This window comes from Echiichthys vipera (genome assembly GCF_963691815.1).
Source record: "Echiichthys vipera genome assembly, chromosome: 19".
NCBI lineage: Eukaryota > Metazoa > Chordata > Actinopteri > Perciformes > Trachinidae > Echiichthys > Echiichthys vipera.
The window spans coordinates 24,588,901-24,608,561 of NC_139844.1; the positions used below are offsets into that span (position 1 = coordinate 24,588,901).

A 19,661-nucleotide genomic window follows, 5' to 3' on the forward strand; every position below is an offset into this window, starting at 1 on the left:
GCTTCCACGGATGAGATGAGCAGCTATGGAGCAAGCCGCTCACTAACTCTTTGTTCTCTGGATCCTTCTGTTGAATATGGACCGGGCTCCTGAAATTGGGCCTTTGATCCGTAAATTCACGTTTAACACAAAGGGAAAATCTCCTTTACCCACATGTTGTTTCCTTTCTGAGCTTTGCCTCCACGCTGTTAGCACGTCACACGCTTCACTCATCTGATTGGTTGGTTTGGCCCGTATGTTGGTGACAGACAGATGGTTTATCCAATCAGAAACCAGGATTTTCACCCCCTCCCCAAAGATCTCCAAACACACATCAACACAGCTTTATTTCAGAGGAACTATTTGGATACGTTGTGCATTATTATCGTTGCTAAGAGAGCAGAGCAACACCTAATGGCAGACAGACACAGTGAGCGACTAGCTACATTAACCCCAGGAGCTGGTGGTGACCCAAACAGACCTAAAAGGAGAGTGAGTGTTGGACTCCAAACGAATGCTTCTGTTGCTCTTTAACTGTGTAAATAGCTTACAAACCGGTTGTTATATCAACTTTAAAGGTGATAATATGTCAATGTTGTGTTCACAGTCTATTTCAGCTGCCTCCAGGTTGCCAAAACATTCAGTTGTTGCTGGTTTGAGTAGCAAAGTCTATTATATTTCAATCATGTTGCCAGTTTTTAGATTTCTCTTTAACCTCCACACTTTCCTTTGTTCCTCAGCTCTTATACACGGTGGTGATCGACATCTCAGCTCGGGTTTTGACCACAACCAGCCCAGCTGACCAACTGCTCCTCTCTCCCCGCCACTATCAGCACATCGACCCCGACTCGGGCACCCAGCTGCTGTGTGACAAGTGCCCGGCGGGCACCCACGTGTCCCTCCACTGCTCCCCGACATCCGTGAGGGAGTGCAGCCGGTGCCCTGAAGGCGCCTTCACTCGGGGCGAGAATGGGTTGCAGAAATGCCATCCCTGTCGGGCTCCGTGTCCTGCAGGCTTCATTGAGAAAGCAGTCTGCACGCCCATCCAGGACCGGGTGTGCACATGTCCCCCCAACAGCTTTTTGTACGGGGACGGTGGCATAAAGTGTAAGCCCCACTCACTGTGCCCTCCAGGGACCAGGGTGAAGAGGCGGGGCAGTGAAACAGAGGACGTACTCTGTAAGCCGTGCACCAAGGGGACTTTCTTAGATGTGGAGTCGAGTGTGGTGAAGTGCCGGACCCACACAGACTGCCAAGCTCAGGGGCTGGTGCTCCTCACACCAGGGACTAAAGAGGCAGATAATATCTGTGGACGGCCTTCTACAGCTCCCTCTGCCCTGTCATCTTCACCTGTCTCATCAACCCCCCCACTGGGGGCGGCACAGGCTGCGCTCATGGAGGACTTCATGACTTCTTCATCCACTCCATCATCGTCATTGACTGAAACTGCACATAAAGGTGAGAGACGCTTCCCATCCTTTGCTAGTTCAAATGTAGTAGCAGGGAAAAGCAGTGAAAATATTCCAAATATATCATAGACTTAAACGTTCAATATGTAGATTAAGCAGAACTTCGGCATCTAGTGTCTCAAGGTCGTCGTCTCAACAACAAAAAAGAAGTCCAGCAGTGGGGTTGCCAGGTTGGTCAGACCCGGCCCAGTAGCTCCAGGAGACCGGAGTCTGTTTGAGCCTGTTTGAACCCGTCCCCTCCAGAAAATCACAGCATCAAAACAAGGATTAGAGGAGTTTGACTGACAGTTAGCGTTAGCCGTTAGCATTAGCCGTTCCAGCTAAGTGCAGATGAAAGTGATGTTAGCATCAAGGAGCAGCGTAGCCATGTGGGCGTGCGTTTGAATGGCGTTCCTCTCCTTTCTCTCAGTCCATGGAGTGAATGCTCGGCCTATAGTGACTCTGGTTGTTGCCCGTCTCCGCTCACTCAGCTGCTGGGACAAAGAAGCAGCTGCACGATTGGCTAACTCCATTTCACCCAGTGCCAGCCTACAGTAGCTGCACCCAACAACAATCAACCCTGGCAACCAGCAACGCCCAACGCTATTGGCTGCTACCATGGAAACACAACGGGACAGAAAGTCACTGTTACTGTTACTGTGTGTTACTCAAATGGACTCATTCCGTGCCAAAGATCTTTTATATCATGTTCACAACTTTGTGTCCTATTACACTAAAGTAGCTGTTGCAGCATCATTATATGAATGACACTGTGTGAATTCCTGAATGAAGGACATTCAGAGGCATGGAAACAAACTGGTGGCAGCTCCCTATCTCAGGAATGTTACTATTTGTGGTCAGGAGGAGTTACGGGCTGCTTCTTCCTCATCCAATCCTGTTTTTCTGCCCCCTTCTTCCTTTTAGATCAGAGAGAATGAGCAAAATCCTCCCCTTTGTGTTCCCGTTCACCCTGTCATCTCTTCCCGTTCTCATTAAATCAGTCTTGTCTGAGTCATTCCTCAGAGTCAACCATCCACACCTATAATCCTGTCACTGCTGTTTGTGTTGGCATGGAATCGATGGCTCCTCAGCCGGTTACTTTGACCCCATCTGTGCTGTAAGAGGGGAAGTATGTGGGGGTGGGTGTTACTCATGTTATTTTTCACCTGTCTTTTACCGTCAGTGGAGAGGCTGGAAAGAGGCTGAGTTGTAGTCTGTGTGTGTGTGCACCAAAATGTTTTTAACAGCTTTAGCAACAGCAGCGATGAAAGCTCACCATGTTTCACTGGATGTAAAGAGTCTCTGAAGTTACATCACAAAATTCCTAGCAACCATAGATGTCCAGCAGAGAATCTACGGTGAATGTGTAAATATACACCTACTGGGTCCAAGAAGAGGAGACACCAGTTCCTGGAAAACATTCCTGCAACTGTCAGCGTGGAGTTCTGAGACAAAGCTTCAAAGGCCCAATTTCAGGAGCCCGGTCCATATTCAACAGAAGGATCCAGAGAACAAAGAGTTAGTGAGCGGCTCGCTCCATAGCTGCTCATCTCATCCGTGGAAGCCTCCATGTTGTTTACACTCAACAGTCTCTTCTGTTTCACTTCAATCCACCAAAGACACCAGGAGCCAAAACGTGTGCTAAAGTGTCCTCTAGGAGCATAAACGTGTGCTAAAGTGTCCTCTAGGAGCCAAACATGTGCTAAAGTGTCCTCTAGGAGCCAAAATGTGTGCTAAAGTGTCCTCTAGGAGCCAAAATGTGTGCTAAAGTGTCCTCTAGGAGCCAAAATGTGTGCTAAAGTGTCCTCTAGGAGCCAAAATGTGTGCTAAAGTGTCCTCTAGGAGCTAAAACATGTGCTAAAGTGTCCTCTAGGAGCCAAAACGTGTGCTAAAGTGTCCTCTAGGAGCCAAAATGTGTGCTGAAGTTTCCTCTAGTAGCCAAATTATGTGCTAAAGTGTCCTCTAGGAGCTAAAACGTGTGCTAAAGTGCCCTCTAGGAGCCAAAGGCCCAATTTCAGGAGCCCGGTCCATATTCAACAGAAGGATCCAGAGAACAAAGAGTTAGTGAGCGGCTCGCTCCATAGCTGCTCATCTCATCCGTGGAAGCCTCCATGTTGTTCACACTCAACAGTCTCTTCTGTTTCACTTCAATCCACCAAAGAAACCAACGCTGATTGGTTCAAACTGCTCAAACGTCACCAGACTGATCTGAGAGCGAAACACAACGGAGCTCAGAGATCAGGACGGACTCAGGAGGCTAGAAAAACTACTGTTTAGTAAGATTGGATTTAGATCTCGCTGCATATTGCATTTAGAGTCACACATATCCACAATCACTGCTGCTCAAAGCTTCTAATATGGTTGCAGCAGGTGCATTACCTGAAAGTCCTACGTACTGTCGATGTTAAAGACCTTTTGCTGCACATCAGCTTTATTTTTGGGATTACACCTGCACCTGTGTCCCTGTTTGCTGATAAAAGGATGAGGGATTAACACTCATCCAGGTGACAATCCTAAAAACATTCAGCGGCCCATATGATCTAATGTCATTATACAACACCAATCCCATTAGCCGGCCGCTGTACGGGCACAGAGCGAGCAGCAGAAAGGACACAGCGACCAAATCGATAATCAATGACGCACTACTCTCGACTGATCATTACAGTTTGTTCCCAGGCCTAACACACATCGTCCCTGCTGTCGTCCATGTCAAACAGGACAATCTGAGTTTAAATTTCAACAGATGTCTGAGGTTTGTCTGCTTGTGTTATAATTGTTCCCCTTTTTAGTCCTAATTATTCCTGCTTTGGACGCCTAAATCTGCTTAGATGTGCCCTTGTTTAGGCTTAATCACAGGGCAGACTGTGAGATGAGCAATTCAGAGTTCATCTGCTCTGAGATTATGAAGTGGAGCGCAGCTGGAACTCAGTGTAGTATACGGCAGATTGTCCGCCAGTGGAGATGAAGTCAAGACTGAATCCAGAGCAAATCGAGTCCTAATCAAGACTATAACAGGCAATAGTGTCTTTACCATAGTGAAGAAGTTAGGACTGATCTATAAGAAGAGGAATCTACTTTTAACATCAAACTAATGAATACATAGAGTTTAGACAACGTTCCCTAAAACTAATCCTGAATCAGCAGCCAGGAACAACTTCAAAACCGAGTCCTAGACAAGTCCAACCATGTACAAGACCCAGACACCGTGAGGAACTCGGAGTAGAGCCGCTGCTCCTTTGTGTTGAAAGGAGCCAGTGGAGGTGGTTCAGGATCATCTGGTAAGGATGAACCCTGGGCGCCTCCCTAGGGAGGTGTTCCAGGCACGTCCAGCTGGGAGGAGGCCTCGGGGAAGACCCAGGACTACGTGGAGAGATTAGATCGCCACACTGGCCTGGGAACGCCTCAGGATCCCCCAGTAAGGGCTGGTTAATGTGGCCCGGGAAAGGGAAGTTTGGGGTCCCCTGCTAAAGCTGCTGCCACCGCGACCCGACCCCGGATAAGCGGATGAAGATGAGAATATCAAGAATTGTTGGGGCTCCAGTGTACACTGTGTGGGCAACAAAGGATGGAAGAAGTCAGCAAGGGAAGGAGATCTGCTCCTGTTTGTGTGCCAGATTGCGTGCATGGATTAAAGTCTTAGGATTCCCTCCCGTGATGCCTTCTGTTTTCATTGTCTGGTATAAGCAAATCTCTGAAGAGAATTTAATATCTTCTCTCTCTTTCTTTGTTGTCTCTCATCTCTTACTTTATCTCTTTGCTCTCTGTTCTTTCTCATCTCTCTTCTTCTTCTCGCTTGCTCTATCTTTGTCTCCATTGATCCCTGATTCTTTCATCACAGGCGCCTACAGCCAGTCAGCATCCATCCAACTGAGGGGAAACCTGGGCGGGGAACACCACCGTGTAGTGGGGCTACTCCTCAGTCGGCCTGTTGCTTCAAACCCACCAAATCCTGATCCCCCACAGAGTCCAACACTCCCAGCTCACAAGCAACTCATGGACCTTGAGCACCAGCAGGGGCAACCCCATTCTGATACTGTGCCAGGCCCCAACAAGAGGGCGGGGGAGGGTCTGGAGGGTGCAGAGGTAGTCAGGGTTGGGACAGGTATTAGCAAGGTAGCTGGACAGGGGAGTGGAGTTGGTGGAAGTGGGGTCTCCAGCTACTACAGGCCCACTCGCAGGGGGTCCCCAAGGCCAAGCACCCATGACCACTTTGACATCAACGAGCACCTCCCCTGGATGATAGTTCTATTGCTCCTGCTGGTGCTGGTGGTGATCGTGATCTGCAGCGTGAAGCGTAGCTCTCGTGTGCTGAAGAAGGGCCCCGTGCAGGACCCTAGCAGCATCATGGAGAAGGCTATTCAGAAGAAACCATCTGCGCCTCCAACGCAGACCAAAGAGAAGTGGATCTACTACTCGAATGGGCAGGGTAAGCACATAGTTTCTTTCATTTCAACAAGGGTGTGTTTGCTTTTCTCAAAATCTCTAGATCTTATCACCCTTCGGTATCTGGATCACAGATTCAGTTTAGATGATTCTACACCTCCCTATCCACACTTTTAACTTAGGACAGTGAGTTCCAGTAGTAGGTACTCAAAAGCACATTGACAGTAGTTGGTGAAGGAGTTTCTAATTTACATCTTATGAAAATTCTTGACTCTGGTGCCCAGTGGTAGTATCAACTAAGACACTGCAATGGATTTGACTGGCGAACACTGAGATGAATGAGCTGAATGGCCACTTATTGGATTTCACCTTGCGCTCTATATGCAAATAAACATTCATTAAACACATGGATAATACAGCAAACATTGCAGCGTAAGGCTGTAGTAATATCCTACATATTTGCAAATTCAGGTCCATTTTATGAACCTCAAAATACAAGGTCATTGTCCACCGACCACCCCGTGGGACCTCCATGCCAACACCACCGCCTTTGCCAAGCAATGGCAGCACACTGAGCTTCAGAGAGCTGGGCATGAGAGCAGGCAGGTGGGTGGGCAGGTGTCAGATCTGTGCAGAGCACCACAAAAAAAAACACTGATATGTCACCAGCAGTATGACAACAACACCCGGAACAAAGATTCACAGGGTGTTCTCGGTGCTTTCTGTGACGGGACAAATACTGTTTGATGCACTGGTAGTAAATCTCAGTGGACATTGTGGAGAAAGCCGGTGAATGAGAGTGAACTTCTGGGGATGACAACAAGGGACACTTTGCAGATTTTCAGCAGGCAGACGCGTGTCCTCCGACGGTCTTTTTCCATCGGGTGAGGGGGGGGGGGGGGGGGGGGGGGCTCCCGGCTCTGGAGCCATTCCTCTGCATTTAGTGCCCATGCTGCAGTGACACTGAACCGGTTGAAAATCTGCAAAGTTATGTTATGTTGTCAGCTTACACTAGTGCTGGCTAGCTAGTTAGTTAGCAAGGTGAGACAGAACGCTGAACAGACATTTTAGGTGACCAAAATGTTAATGTTGAAAATGAAGGCGTATTCAGAGCAGCTGGATGTTGGTGGAGCGCCACCTACTGCACCGGAGGAAGAGTTACTCTTACTTTTCCCATTCAACCCCCTTTCATAAGTGGGGAACTTCAGTAATGTGGTTATTCCCTAAACTTGGTAAGACCATTTTCAGGTTACTCATGTGCATGGAAACGCTCTATCACTACTGTTATACCCAGACTCCTCTTCAGCTTCCGTCTGTTGACACTGTGGCGATCAACAGATAGTGTACATTTTGCCCCACAGCCGAGCTCTTGATTTCACACTGAAAGAGAGAAAGAGAGCCAAACCCAGGGGACACCTCCTGCCTCAGACACTCGACTCTCCACTTGGAAACTGTGTGTGTGTGTGTGTGTGTGTGTGTGTGTGTGTGTGTGTGTGTGTGTGTGGCGTGATAAAGCCGAGCCACCCGCCACCCTCTCTCCGCTCCCTCAGTGCCTGACCACAGAGAACTGGAATAATCTGGTTTCAGCTGCATCAGGGTTGTTGTTTGGTTGGCAAGGCACATTAGTGGGTCAATTCGGTCTGTTACAGGGCGACAAAGAGATATATAGATGGAAGGAAATGAAGAAAGAGTGAGAGGGTGCAGGAGCGGTGTGTGTATACGTTGTTGGGGAGGGTGGGGAGGGTTGTGAGAGTGACGGGGGAAATGTTGTATTGTACCGTTGTTGGCTAACCACGCTGGGGTTTCCCTGCCGTTACCTAGCAGCCATTGGTAGCCCAGATACTTTAGGTGCATGACAAAGAGAGGTATGGAAATACAAAGAGACAAGTACAGTTTCAGCCATTACAGAGACAATGCAGGTTTTCATCATGAGCTGTTACGCAAAAAAATCACCAAGCTTAGCGCCAATGCTGTAGTTATTCATTCATTCATTCATGTCGGGGTCGTGGGGAGCTGGAGCTGATCCCAGTTGACATCGGGCGTGAGGCGGGGTTCACCCTGGACAGGACGCCAGTCCATCACAGGACACATAGAGACGAACAGAGACAGACAACCATTCACACCTACGGGTGATTTAGAGTCATCAATGAACCGAACACCTGCACGTCTTTGGACTGTGGGAGGAAACCGGAGAACCCGGAGAAAACCCACGCAGACACGGGGAGAACATGCAAACTCCACACAGAAGGGCAACGCAAACGCCTAAAGAACTACTTTCATTCTTAAAATAACAATGAATCACATTACTGTGTTATGTGAAAGGGGTCAACCCACAGAAAATGATCACTCAACAATTATCTCTCAGCTCAAAGTTTTTTATACGTCACAAAACTTTACTGTTTTGGTTCAACATCACTGCTCTCATCAACCTTTAAACAACAGACCGACAGAAACAATTGGTCATTCGACACTGCCTTCAAAGTTCTCCTGTTACAGAAACAATTTATAAGAGCGTTTTTGATGTTCTACTTCCACAGTTAAGGTTTGGTTAAGCTTCGTTCACTGGAGCAGCATGTTTATGATCTTGGTCGTTGACTGTTGGTAAGATATGGGACGCAAGTAGTGGTTTTCATTCTCAGACAGAACGGATTGTCTTCAAATTGCATCAATATCATATTGTACTTTTGATTGCACAAATCATAGACTGTATAAAATATGGATGTATCCCATAGGTTTCTGAAGACTCATTAGTGTCGGAGCCTCCAAGTTATATCAGAATTTAACCCCTGTACAGTTGTTATAAACTGTAATAGAGACAAAAACAGACAAAAGGTTTGGCAACGGTCTCTCTCTAGTGAGTCAAGTGGCCTTTGCACTGTGTTGTTGTTATTTTAACTTGATTTGATCCTTTTGTTTACTCTCCATTTTTATTATTATCTGTGTTGCACTGTTTTTAACAAATGTGCGGTGTGCCTGAGCGCTGATGTCCGAACAGGTGCACATAAAATGACCTCAGAACCGGCGTAGGCCTCGTGCTCGTACACGTGCGCACGCTCGTGTTCGTACATGTGCAAACGTGCTTTACTAAAGCCCACCTCTCCCAAACGGGCCGTGGACAGCAAGCGTGCCGCTCCTAGACGCTGTACGGTTGCACTCACACTGGTCAAAGGAACTAGACTTTAGCCGTGGAACGTGCTTGGGCACGGGACGGATGGACAGTGAGAGTGCGCCCTTAAAGGCCGCTTTCTAAACTGATCTTTTTACATTTGTGTGCGTGTGCATGTTTGTACTGATGCATGTGTGTTCTCCTGATAGAGTGAGTATTCCTGCGCCCATGTGAATGTATTTATGTGGAGATGTATGTATACACATGCAACCCAAACAGCTATTTTACACCGCTGTTTACTCTCTGCAACATAAAACAAAACAGCTTCTTAATCCTTCCAAGGTGCGTGGCTGGCTCCCCTTGAAGGTTGTAATGCCCCTTTACTAGAGCAGTTAAAACACTCGGGCAATAAAGGAAGAAAGAAAGAAAGGGAAACGTCAAAGCACAGATCACACACATACAGCACTTGGCATTTGCTCAGGAAGTAATGAAAACTGCTACTCCTGCACAGCGGGGCTGACTGGGGCTTTCCAGGGCCACGGGCCAGATCTTTATTGCACAGGATCTGAAAAACCTGTTTGTTTATCTGAAACCAGGGTACAGCAGTCAAATTAAAGAAAAGGGAATCACAAAAATGTTGTATCAAGGTTAGCTCGGGGCTAACTACAGTAGGCTGACCTTACTGTTACAGCAGGGGCCCAAATTTGTGTTTGCACAACTGTGTTATTTTGTCACGGGGGGGCGGCAGTAACTCCGTCCTTGGGGACTTTGGAAACGGAGGGATGCTGCTTCAAGAATGTGGACTGGTAGCTTGAGGAGTCCCAGTTGCCTCCTGGGCTCTGCCGAAGTGCCCTTGAGTAAGGCACTGAACTGCTCAAGGTGCCCGTCCATGGGCGCTCTGACTGTTCTCTAAATGAAGCTGTAATGTTTAGAGTTAATCTAATGGAGTTAAACTAAAGTCTAACTTCTTCTCTTTGTATCCAAATAAAACCGGGGATATTAACAAAAGTAAAGCTGCATCTGCCTTAAATTGTGTCTCATAAACACACGGTAAACACACAGAAATGGGATGAAATGATGTCTTTTTTGGTTTTAAAATGTCTGCAATGCGATGGCAGTCTTGATGGTCAGTGAGTTTCATCATGTCGGCAGTCGACCAAACAACTAAATATCAAAATCATGCATGAAATAGGCTTGATAGGCTGTCAAAGGTTGAATATGGAGTATGAGCAGAACACTGCTGTCTATTGTTAAGATCGTAGTGGCAACAACAAAAAAGAAGTCCAGCAGTGGGGTTGCCAGGTTGGTCAGACCCGGCCCAGTAGCTCCAGGAGACCGGAGTCTGTTTGAGCCTGTTTGAACCCGTCCCCTCCAGAAAATCACACCATAAAAACAAGGGTTAGAGGAGTTTGACTGACAGTTAGCGTTAGCCGTTAGCGTTAGCCGTTCCAGCTAAGTGCAGATGAAAGTGATGTTAGCATCAAGGAGAAGCGTAGCCACGTGGGCGTGCGTTTGAATGGCGTTCCTCTCCTTTCTCTCAGTCCATGGAGTGAATGCTCGGCCTATAGTGACTCTGGTTGTTGCCCGTCTCCGTCACTCAGCTGCTGGGACAAAGAAGCAGCTGCACGATTGGCTAACTCCATTTCACCCAGTGCCAGCCTACAGTAGCTGCACCCAACAACAGACAACCCTGGCAACCAGCAACGCCCAACGCTATTGGCTGCTACCATGGAAACACAACGGTACAGAAAGTCATTGTCAAACCTGTATATTCTGTACCCCTCAAAACGCCCCGTGAGTGTTTTATTATTATTTAACATAAAGTTTTTAATAAAGATTCGACATATTCAACCTTTAATACCCATAAATATGGAAAAACCCCAATGGTACATAAAGGTTGAAGCACGTTGCGTTGAGTGAGGTCACCTGGCATGTTATTTACAACCTATATTTCCAGAGTCAGATGCGGATTGTGGAGGAAAACATGAAGGAAAACAACATTCTACCTGCCCACCATCCTCTCTCGTTAAACATCCACACCGTTTATAATGCCAGACCCAGCAGGGAGCCACATGTTAGAATATACTGCACTGTGCAGTACCAGGGTGGGCCGAGGAAGCCTGCTCGCACTTCAGCCTGGGTTTGATTGTGAAGGGTAGCGTTTCGGGGGGATTGTTGCCTGGTTGGAAATATACAGCTCTTGTTGTGGTCCCGCGAAGCCACACACACATTTCACCCATTTAATGTTGTGTGTTCGGAAATTGGAACGAACGTGAGAGGACTACGTGATGTGATTAACAGAACGGTATTTGGAAAGATGCTGATGCACACACACACACACACAGACACACACACACACACAAACACAATAACAGGCTGCTGAGACATCTTGTTGAATCCATATGTTTTCTTTCTTCCAGTAACCAGTGACTTGTATTTCATCTTTTTTCCCACTATCACATTTTCCCATATCTATGGGCGCCCTCCCACTGTTCCTCCGTCCCGTGCCCCGTGCTTTAGGGTCCTTGTCCCCCCCTCCAGGCCCGTTTGTACTCACACTACCTGGGCCTCGGAGAATGCTTCTTGCTGCCTATATGTCATCACGCCGTAACACGTCACACGCATTGATGACGTCATGGCGATGCGTGGCTTTGTTTCCAGATCTTTCCGTAGACCTCGGAGTTTTTGTGCGTCTTGTCGACTGTTTTTGAATCTTTTCATCAACCAAATCTGCAGTAAACACTCCACCATCGCATCACACCAACGTGAACCTTTCGCCGCCATTGTTTGAAATGTCCGCGCATGGTCCCTCCTTCTTTTTTCTACGTCCCAATAGGCGCACAGGAAATGACCTCAGAACCGCCGTAGGCCTCGTGCTCGTACACGTGCGCACGCTCTTGCTCGTACACGTGCAAACGTGCTTTACTATAGCCCACCTCTCCCAAACGGGCCGTGGACGGCAAGCGTGCTGCTCCTAGGCGCGGTACGGTTGCACTCACACTGGTCAAACGAACTAGACTTTAGCCGTGAAACCTGTTGGGTACGGTACCTATGGACAGTGTGAGTGCGCCCTATGATGTGTTGAATAGTCAAGCTGTTGCACCCACACATACAGTTGCTAGAAGAAGGCCAAGAAGAAGAGGTCGGCCAGAGCTTTGAAATACGATGCCTTGCGTTATCAGAATGCTGTGTCATTATCATTGTAATCAGGACTGAAGTGAGCCACTACAATGAAGGGTAGCTTGGGGTTTTGTTTACAAGTGAGCGTAACATGGAGTAAGAGATTGACAGGCAACAATAATGCTGACACTGTTTGCAGACTATTGTGGTGAAGGCAAAACTCTCCATCTCCAGCTAATCGACAGTATACTCCAAATTTCCCCTGTGGTCATGAGCTCATGGTAATGACCGTAATGCCACTGCGGATACCGGCGGCTCTTTATTTTGTGAGGTTGCTGAGCCTCAGATTCCCTTAGAGATAGGATGAGAAGCTCAGACATCTGGAAGGAGTACAGTCTGTGCTGCTTTTGCATCAAAAGAAGCCACTAAAGTGGTTCTGGCATCTAATTAAGACGCCTTGTTGATTCCTCCCGGTTTTTCGGGACACATCAAACTGGGAGGAGAAGCCAGGGCAGACCCAGAACACATTGGAGGGATTACACATGCCATCTGGGAACACCTCGGGACCTCCCAAGAAGAATTGTCTCGGAAGAACGATGCCTCTGCTACCTGGCTTAGTCTGCTACCACCTCCATAACCCGCTGGGTGGTGGGTGTGTGGATGCCCCCCCCAATTTCTGGGATTTCCCAGTGCAACCAATGTCATGTATGGGAACCACACAAGTACTGACTGAACATGTCAACACTAACTCAGACCAAGTACACAAGTAGTGTAAACTGCTGTTTAGTGCAGCAAATAAAAGAGCCCGTCCACACGAAGACGCGTTTTCCTGTAACCGAATAGGATCGAACCGGGATCTTTTGAAACCTGGTGCCTGGAGTGGGAAGACTGAATGTAGTGAGAAAGTGGTGCCTGGGAGTGCTTTGGGACGGGGAAGGGGCTCCCAGCAGCCCCCTCTGCTCAGTGAGGACACTAACTGCAGAGTGAAGGGGCTCCCAGCAGCACCCTCTGCTCAGTGAGGACACTAACTGCAGAGTGAAGGGGCTCCCAGCAGCACCCTCTGCTCAGTGAGGACACTAACTGCAGAGTGAAGGGGCTCTCAGCAGCACCCTCTGCTCAGTGAGGACACTAACTGCAGAGTGAAGGGGCTCCCAGCAGCCCCCTCTGCTCAGTGAGGACACTAACTGCAGAGTGAAGGGGCTCCCAGCAGCACCCTCTGCTCAGTGAGGACACTAACTGCAGAGTGAAGGGGCTCCCAGCAGCACCCTCTGCTCAGTGAGGACACTAACTGCAGAGTGATGGGTGCATCAGAGTCCAGAACAGCACCAAAGTCTCCACTAAGACCAGAACCAGGGACACGTTTGTCTGTAGGATGGAGGAGGATTTGGAGAGAAACTCTCCGGTGTTTGGATTCTCCACAGCGTCTCCCCGTCTCTTCTTCTGTTGTTGGTGTATTTCTGTGGCCGTTACAGCGCCACCTCCAGGCCTGGCATGGGTACTACAGTGTTTGGAGTCGCTGCACCTGCTTTCCTGTGGACGCACACATTTAGGAGTCGAGGCCGAGTGGACGGGAAACATTTAAGAGCGGCAGTATGTACCCTTTTACTGGGTGATGGAAAATACACAGCCATTAGTGTCACAACAGAAGCCATTATCACGTACACTGTGAAACAGGATGAGTCACTTTCAACACATACTGAGTCTGGGAGAGGACATGACTTTCCAACACAACACATGTTCATTAAAAAATCAACTGTTTCTCATTGTGTGGTGTGATATTTGCATAAATGACAGTGATGCACATTCAGGATAGCTCATAGTTTGTCCCCTCCGGGCACCTGTACCGTGCTTTATATGACAGTTTGACAAAACACGTCAGTTCAGATAAATAACAGCAACTAGCTGCTGTTTGACATTCAAGTTTGTTTATGCTTAGGAGAGCTTACAGGTCTACACATAGGGCAAGGACGAGTGCAACACACACAAGTAAACACTCCATCCACGCACACACATACTCTTATCTGCAGGCTGACACACTGACTTATATAGGTCATTTAAATGTGGTCAGCTAGCAGTGGCAGTGAGGCACGCAGAGCAGGGGGAAGCCTCCTCTGTCGCTGCGTGTTACAGCCAGCGACAGGGATGAGAGTGGTCGGGCTCCAGGCCAAGAAGGCCAGCACGCGAGGTCATCTGCGTCCCTCCAGGATCCACGCGAGTTTATTAATCTGGAGCACGAGTAGGGGATTGTGTGTGTGTGTGTGTGTGTGTGTGTGTGTGTGTGTGTGTGTGTTTACCGAGTTTTTGAGCCAACAGGAGTAGCTCGAGTTACTCGATTACAAAAATTCATTGGTTGGATAGGATTGGTTTATACCTATCTGGTGCGTTCTGCGGCCCTGTCGGGGTCGCGGGGGGCTGGAGCCGATCCCAGCTGACATCAGGCGTGAGGCGGGGTCCACCCTGGACAGGACGCCAGTCTATCGCAGGACACATAGAGACGAACAGAGACAGACAACCATTCACACCTACGGGTGATTTAGAGTCATCAATGAACCGAACACCTGCACGTCTTTGGACTGTGGGAAGAAACCGGAGAACCCGGAGAAAACCCACGCAGACACGGGGACAACATGCAAACTCCACACAGAAGGGCCCCAGCTGGGATTCGAACCAGCAACCCTCTCTATCTCCCTCACGTACGCGTGCATACTCAAACACAAACACACACAACCACCCGTGAATACTCGATTACGAAAAGATTCGATAGCTGCGGCTCTAATGAACTGTGAGGTTAGTTTAGGTTTAAGGCTTTGGTGAGGCTGAAGGTTAAAGGAAGAATTCATATTTTAACATTCTGTGAAGGTTTAGTTTTAGGTGCAAGAAAAGACTGTGGTTTGGGTTTAAATAAACATGTTATTTATGTACGTAGCTTAAGTTACATTATTTATATGATGTAAGTTTTAAAAAAGTCAACCTTGTGTTTTGGTTTCACGCGCGACATGAACACCATGGAAGTACTGGGTTCACTACCTTCCCAACCTTCTCCCTGTGCTGACTTTGGTGCATCCTCTCTACGCGGACTTTGTTTCCTTTTACACTAGGTCGCCTCACCGCCGCACACACGCCAAAGCCCGGTGTGTCCCGTACAGACCCTAAAGGATGCCTTGTGCATCGGTATTAGACGATGAGGGCCGATGACAAAGTTGCTCTATATGACGAATTAGGAGTGACAGGCTGCCGTGTAAGCATGTGTGCCGGCTCCACATGTCTATTTATACTCGCCTCTCGGCTTATTTGTGCGTGCATTTCTGTGTGTGTGTGTGTGTGTGTGTGTGTGTGTATTTATGTACACGCGAGTGTGTGTTGAGCCAGGAATTACGACCACTAGTTTACATCCGTTTAATCTCTCTGAATCATCTTGGATTTGTGCACTTAGCATGTTTGCTGCAGCAGACATTAATCAGGGATCAACCTGATACTTAACATGAGTGGTGGAGTTAATGCTGCGTTCATGCTCTGGTCACGCAGCGCAGGAGGCTTCAGTGGGTAAAATATGGTTTGGTGAATAAACACCGAACCAATGTCAAAAAACAAATATTATCATTTTCATTTAAACTGGATGGAAAATGGTTTTAATCATTTAGATCCAGTTCAGAGTTCGGAGAGATTTATCGTCGCTCGGGGGGAAATTTGATCTGCAGTAGGCGTAAAAAAACAAAAAACGATTTAAAAACACTGTTAACAACTATTTAAGCCAACAAGAAGATCACTGGCTACACAGTGGTGTAGTGGCCCTTCTGTGTGGAGTTTGCATGTTGTCCCCGTGTCTGCGTGGGTTTTCTCCGGGTTCTCCGGTTTCCTCCCACAGTCCAAAGACGTGCAGGTGTTCGGTTCATTGATGACTCTAAATCACCCGTAGGTGTGAATGGTTGTCTGTCTCTGTTTGTCTCTATGTGTCCTGTGATAGACTGGCGTCCTGTCCAGGGTGGACCCCGCCTCACGCCCGATGTCAGCGGTCCATTCATCCCGTTCCCAAGCACCAACGACGGCTGAAGTCGAGTTTGTTTGACCAGTGTGAGTCGAGCTGTTCTGTGCACAGGATCAGTACGCTTCCCACTGTGGCCCGGTTCAGAGGACGGCTTTAGTAAAGCACAGGTGCACAAGTATGAGCACGAGCACGGGGCTAAAATCTATAAGCATTGGGCACGGATCATCTGGGCCAAGATGATGTAATGCACCAACATCCAGAAGATCAGATTGTTGTCAGACTATTGATGGGTCTTATCAGTTGCCTTTCACTGCCATAGATATGAGGCGGTACGGCTCTACTGTACCTCCCAGTTGCCTCGGTAGGCCGTTATCTATTGTAATGGTAAACTGGATTACACAGTATTACCTCAGTTTTACCACTGCATCGCTCTTAACGGCTCAACTGTGGCGCTGCATGATGATGGAGTTTGACTGTAGGAAGTATTAAAAGACCAAAAGTTCCACACAAGGAGGAAGGTTGAGGTGGTGGACGGGTCAGACACACAAGTTTGAGTCCCATGTGCAACAGTGACTTTTAAAGATAACTTAAATCTTTAGTATATTAACCCACACCAAGATCTTTCCCTCCCAGACCGTTAAAAAGTGACGCAGAGGGGTCGTAACAGTGACCGGCATCGAGCCTTTGTGTGATAAAAAGCTCTTTACACGCACCAATGAAAGCCTGGCTGAAGCACACACACGAGGAGCGTATCAGCAGCCTTTTCCGTGCCACACAAAACAACCCAGCTACTGTATTTTTGCTTGACAAACAGATGAGTCAGCATTTGTATTTCCAGCCAAGTTAGTGTCAAGTCCCATAACAGTGTGTGAGGAAGTGGAGCAGAGAGTGTGTGTGAACAGGCAGCAGGGCGTCGGAGGGAGGGAGCTGCGTGTGTCAGGGTATTTGCATGCGTTTACTGTGACACACTTACAGTGAGGGTAATAGAAAAGTCATTTCTGTGACAATAATTGAATAAAAGAAGCTGCCAACAGCCGTCTGCACAGCTGTGATCCAGGTCCTGTGTGCTTCTCTAGAAAATAGGACTGTGCTCGACCAAGGACTTTCTTGGTTGACCAGTGGTCGTCATTCAGAGCGAGTAGTCGACTAATCGACGCATGTAAATATATATTTGAAGTCGTGAGTTTGAGCCACTTTGCTGTTTACAGAACCTTTTCACTGCTTCATCAATGTTTCTGCCAAATCTCTGTATCTCCTTGTTTAAAATGGTCTCAAGATGCAGTTCCTTTCCAAACCGCGACCAGCGCCAAACCTATTTTTAGCCTTAATGCGTTACGTCCTCTCGACCAATCAGAATCCAGTGAGCGTTCTATGCGATCCAACATGGCGGCGCTCTGAAGCGTCCGTCCGTTCAACATGTTCAGACTGAGTGAAAGTGAAAAAAACGACTAAAAACAAATGAAAAACACCACAAAAATGGGACAAAATTACTAAAAACAGATGCAAAATACCACAAAAAGTGAAAAAAACGACTAAAACAGATGAAAACACACAAAAAAAGGTAAAAAAATATGACTAAGAACAGATGAAAACACCACAAAAACAACTAAAAACAGATGAAAAAACACAAAAACGATTAAAAACAGATGCAAAATACCACAAGAAAGGTGAAAAAATGATTATAAACTGATGAAAACTCTCGACCAATCAGAATCCAGTGAGCGTTCTATGCGATCCAACATGGCGGCGCTCTGAAGCGGGAGAGATTTTTGTGTCGTCCGTCCGTTCAACACGTTCAGACTGAGCCATAAAAACCATTTTGACACAAACTGAATATTAACCAAATGTGTGGGTCTGGGTAAAAAATGTAAAGCCCCAGAAAAATATTCAAATGGATTTATAGCGTTTTGGAAACGAGCTCCTCACATATATCCCCATATAAGAACGGCCTCAGCGACTGTATAACGTAATTAATAACCATTATGTGCGCACAACCGCACACTAGTCTGCCTGTTAATGACACCGTAAAAGCAAAAACGAATAGTCTAATACTAGCGTAGAACAATAAAATGTATTTATCTCTGCTTTCAAACTTTGCGCCGCCATGGGCAGGTAGCTAGCCTAGACTCATCCCATCCTCCCTCAGCTCACTCAACAGTCTCTCCTCGTTTCGTCCCTTAAATCCTGCTCTAAACCGACGCTGATTGGTTCGGTCGCTTGGTCAAACTTCTCCAAAGGCGAGTGATCACACAAGCTGTTAAGAATCCGATCCACCTCTTTACCGGAGCAGCAGAGGCTCAACAGCCGTCTGTCTGAGATTAATGACCCAGACCACGCAGCAGGTGCGTGTCTACATACTAAAATAAGAGATCACTCCAGTTGATCCATGGACATCCGAGACTAGTGACATGCCGTCTCTCACATCACCCTGTGTGTGGATGTGTGTGTGTGGGGAAAGCTGAGGTGTCGGTTCAGCGGTGGTTCTGTCGCAGTGAATTATCTGAACTCCTTGAGTGCCAGTGGCCTCATGACTTAGTTGGACCGCGTGTTGGGGAATTGTCATGCTGTCTGCGTAGGATGGACTTGCTCTTGTGTATACAGTTCTTCGTACCATGCAGTTTTCCACTGCATGGTACGGCTCAGCTCGACATGACTCAACTTTTGGCACCAGGTACTTTTCTCAATCGTTCCTCTGCAGAGAAAACCCCTCAACGTAGGTAGGATTCTTAGTGGATCGCCATTAGACTGTTAGGGCGCCCTCCCACTGTGCGTCCGTCGCGTGCCCCGTGCTTTAGGGTCCTTGTCCCCCCCTCCAGGCCCGTTTGTACTCACACTACCTGGGCCTCGGAGAATGCTTCTTGCTGCCTATACGTCATCACGCCGTAACACGTCACACGCATTGATGACGTCATGGCGATGCGTGGCTTTGTTTCCAGATCTTTCCGTAGACCTCAGAGTTTTTGTGCGTCTTGTCGACTGTTTTTGAATCTTTTCATCGACCAAATCTGCAGAAAACACTCCACCTCCGCATCACACCAACGTGAACCTTTCACCGCCATTGTTTGAAATGTCCGCGCATGGTCCCTCCTTCTTTTTTCTACGTCCCAACAGGCGCACAGGAAATGACCTCAGAACCGCCGTAGGCCTCGTGCTCGTACATGTGCAAACGTGCTTTACAAAAGCCCACCTCTTCCAAACGGGCCCTGGCCGGCAGGGGGGTCACAGCTGTGTTCACTAATTGACTCATCCTTAGATGAAGTTGCACAAGCTAGAACAGTATACTTCCAGACACACGCTCACACACATGCCAACAAGAAGCTCATTGACAGAAAGAGAACAGTGGTGTATTGTGTGGTGCATAACATGAGGGTAATTGTTGGCTGTTGCATCATGTTAGCTAGCACAGCTTACAGCTACTGGCCTACATTGTTCAATAAGTACATTTTAGTCATCGGATGACGGGGGGTGTTCTTGTTGTCGGCTCCGTTCACCTGCAGTGACACATCCTGTAACGCTAGTGCTAACTGCTGTAGCCCGGTTAGCTAAGTGCGACCGAACGCTGTATTTCCAGATGCCAAAATGTTCCAGTGAAGTGTGATGAAGTGTAAACGCAGTGAGAGGGTCAAAGTCCTGAGACTTC

At 47.7% G+C, this 19,661-nt stretch overlaps 1 protein-coding gene across 1 annotated transcript in view; it reads left to right on the forward strand.

Moving 5' to 3' along the window:
- tnfrsf21 (tumor necrosis factor receptor superfamily, member 21) overlaps positions 1 to 19,661 on the forward strand; it is a 48,705-nt gene that overhangs the window by 11,348 nt on the left and 17,696 nt on the right. The window contains exons 2-3 of the mRNA XM_083933989.1: positions 720 to 1,437; positions 5,266 to 5,853. Of these exons, the coding sequence (XP_083790115.1) occupies positions 720 to 1,437; positions 5,266 to 5,853 (1,306 nt within the window). The remainder of the gene's footprint in view (positions 1 to 719; positions 1,438 to 5,265; positions 5,854 to 19,661) is intronic.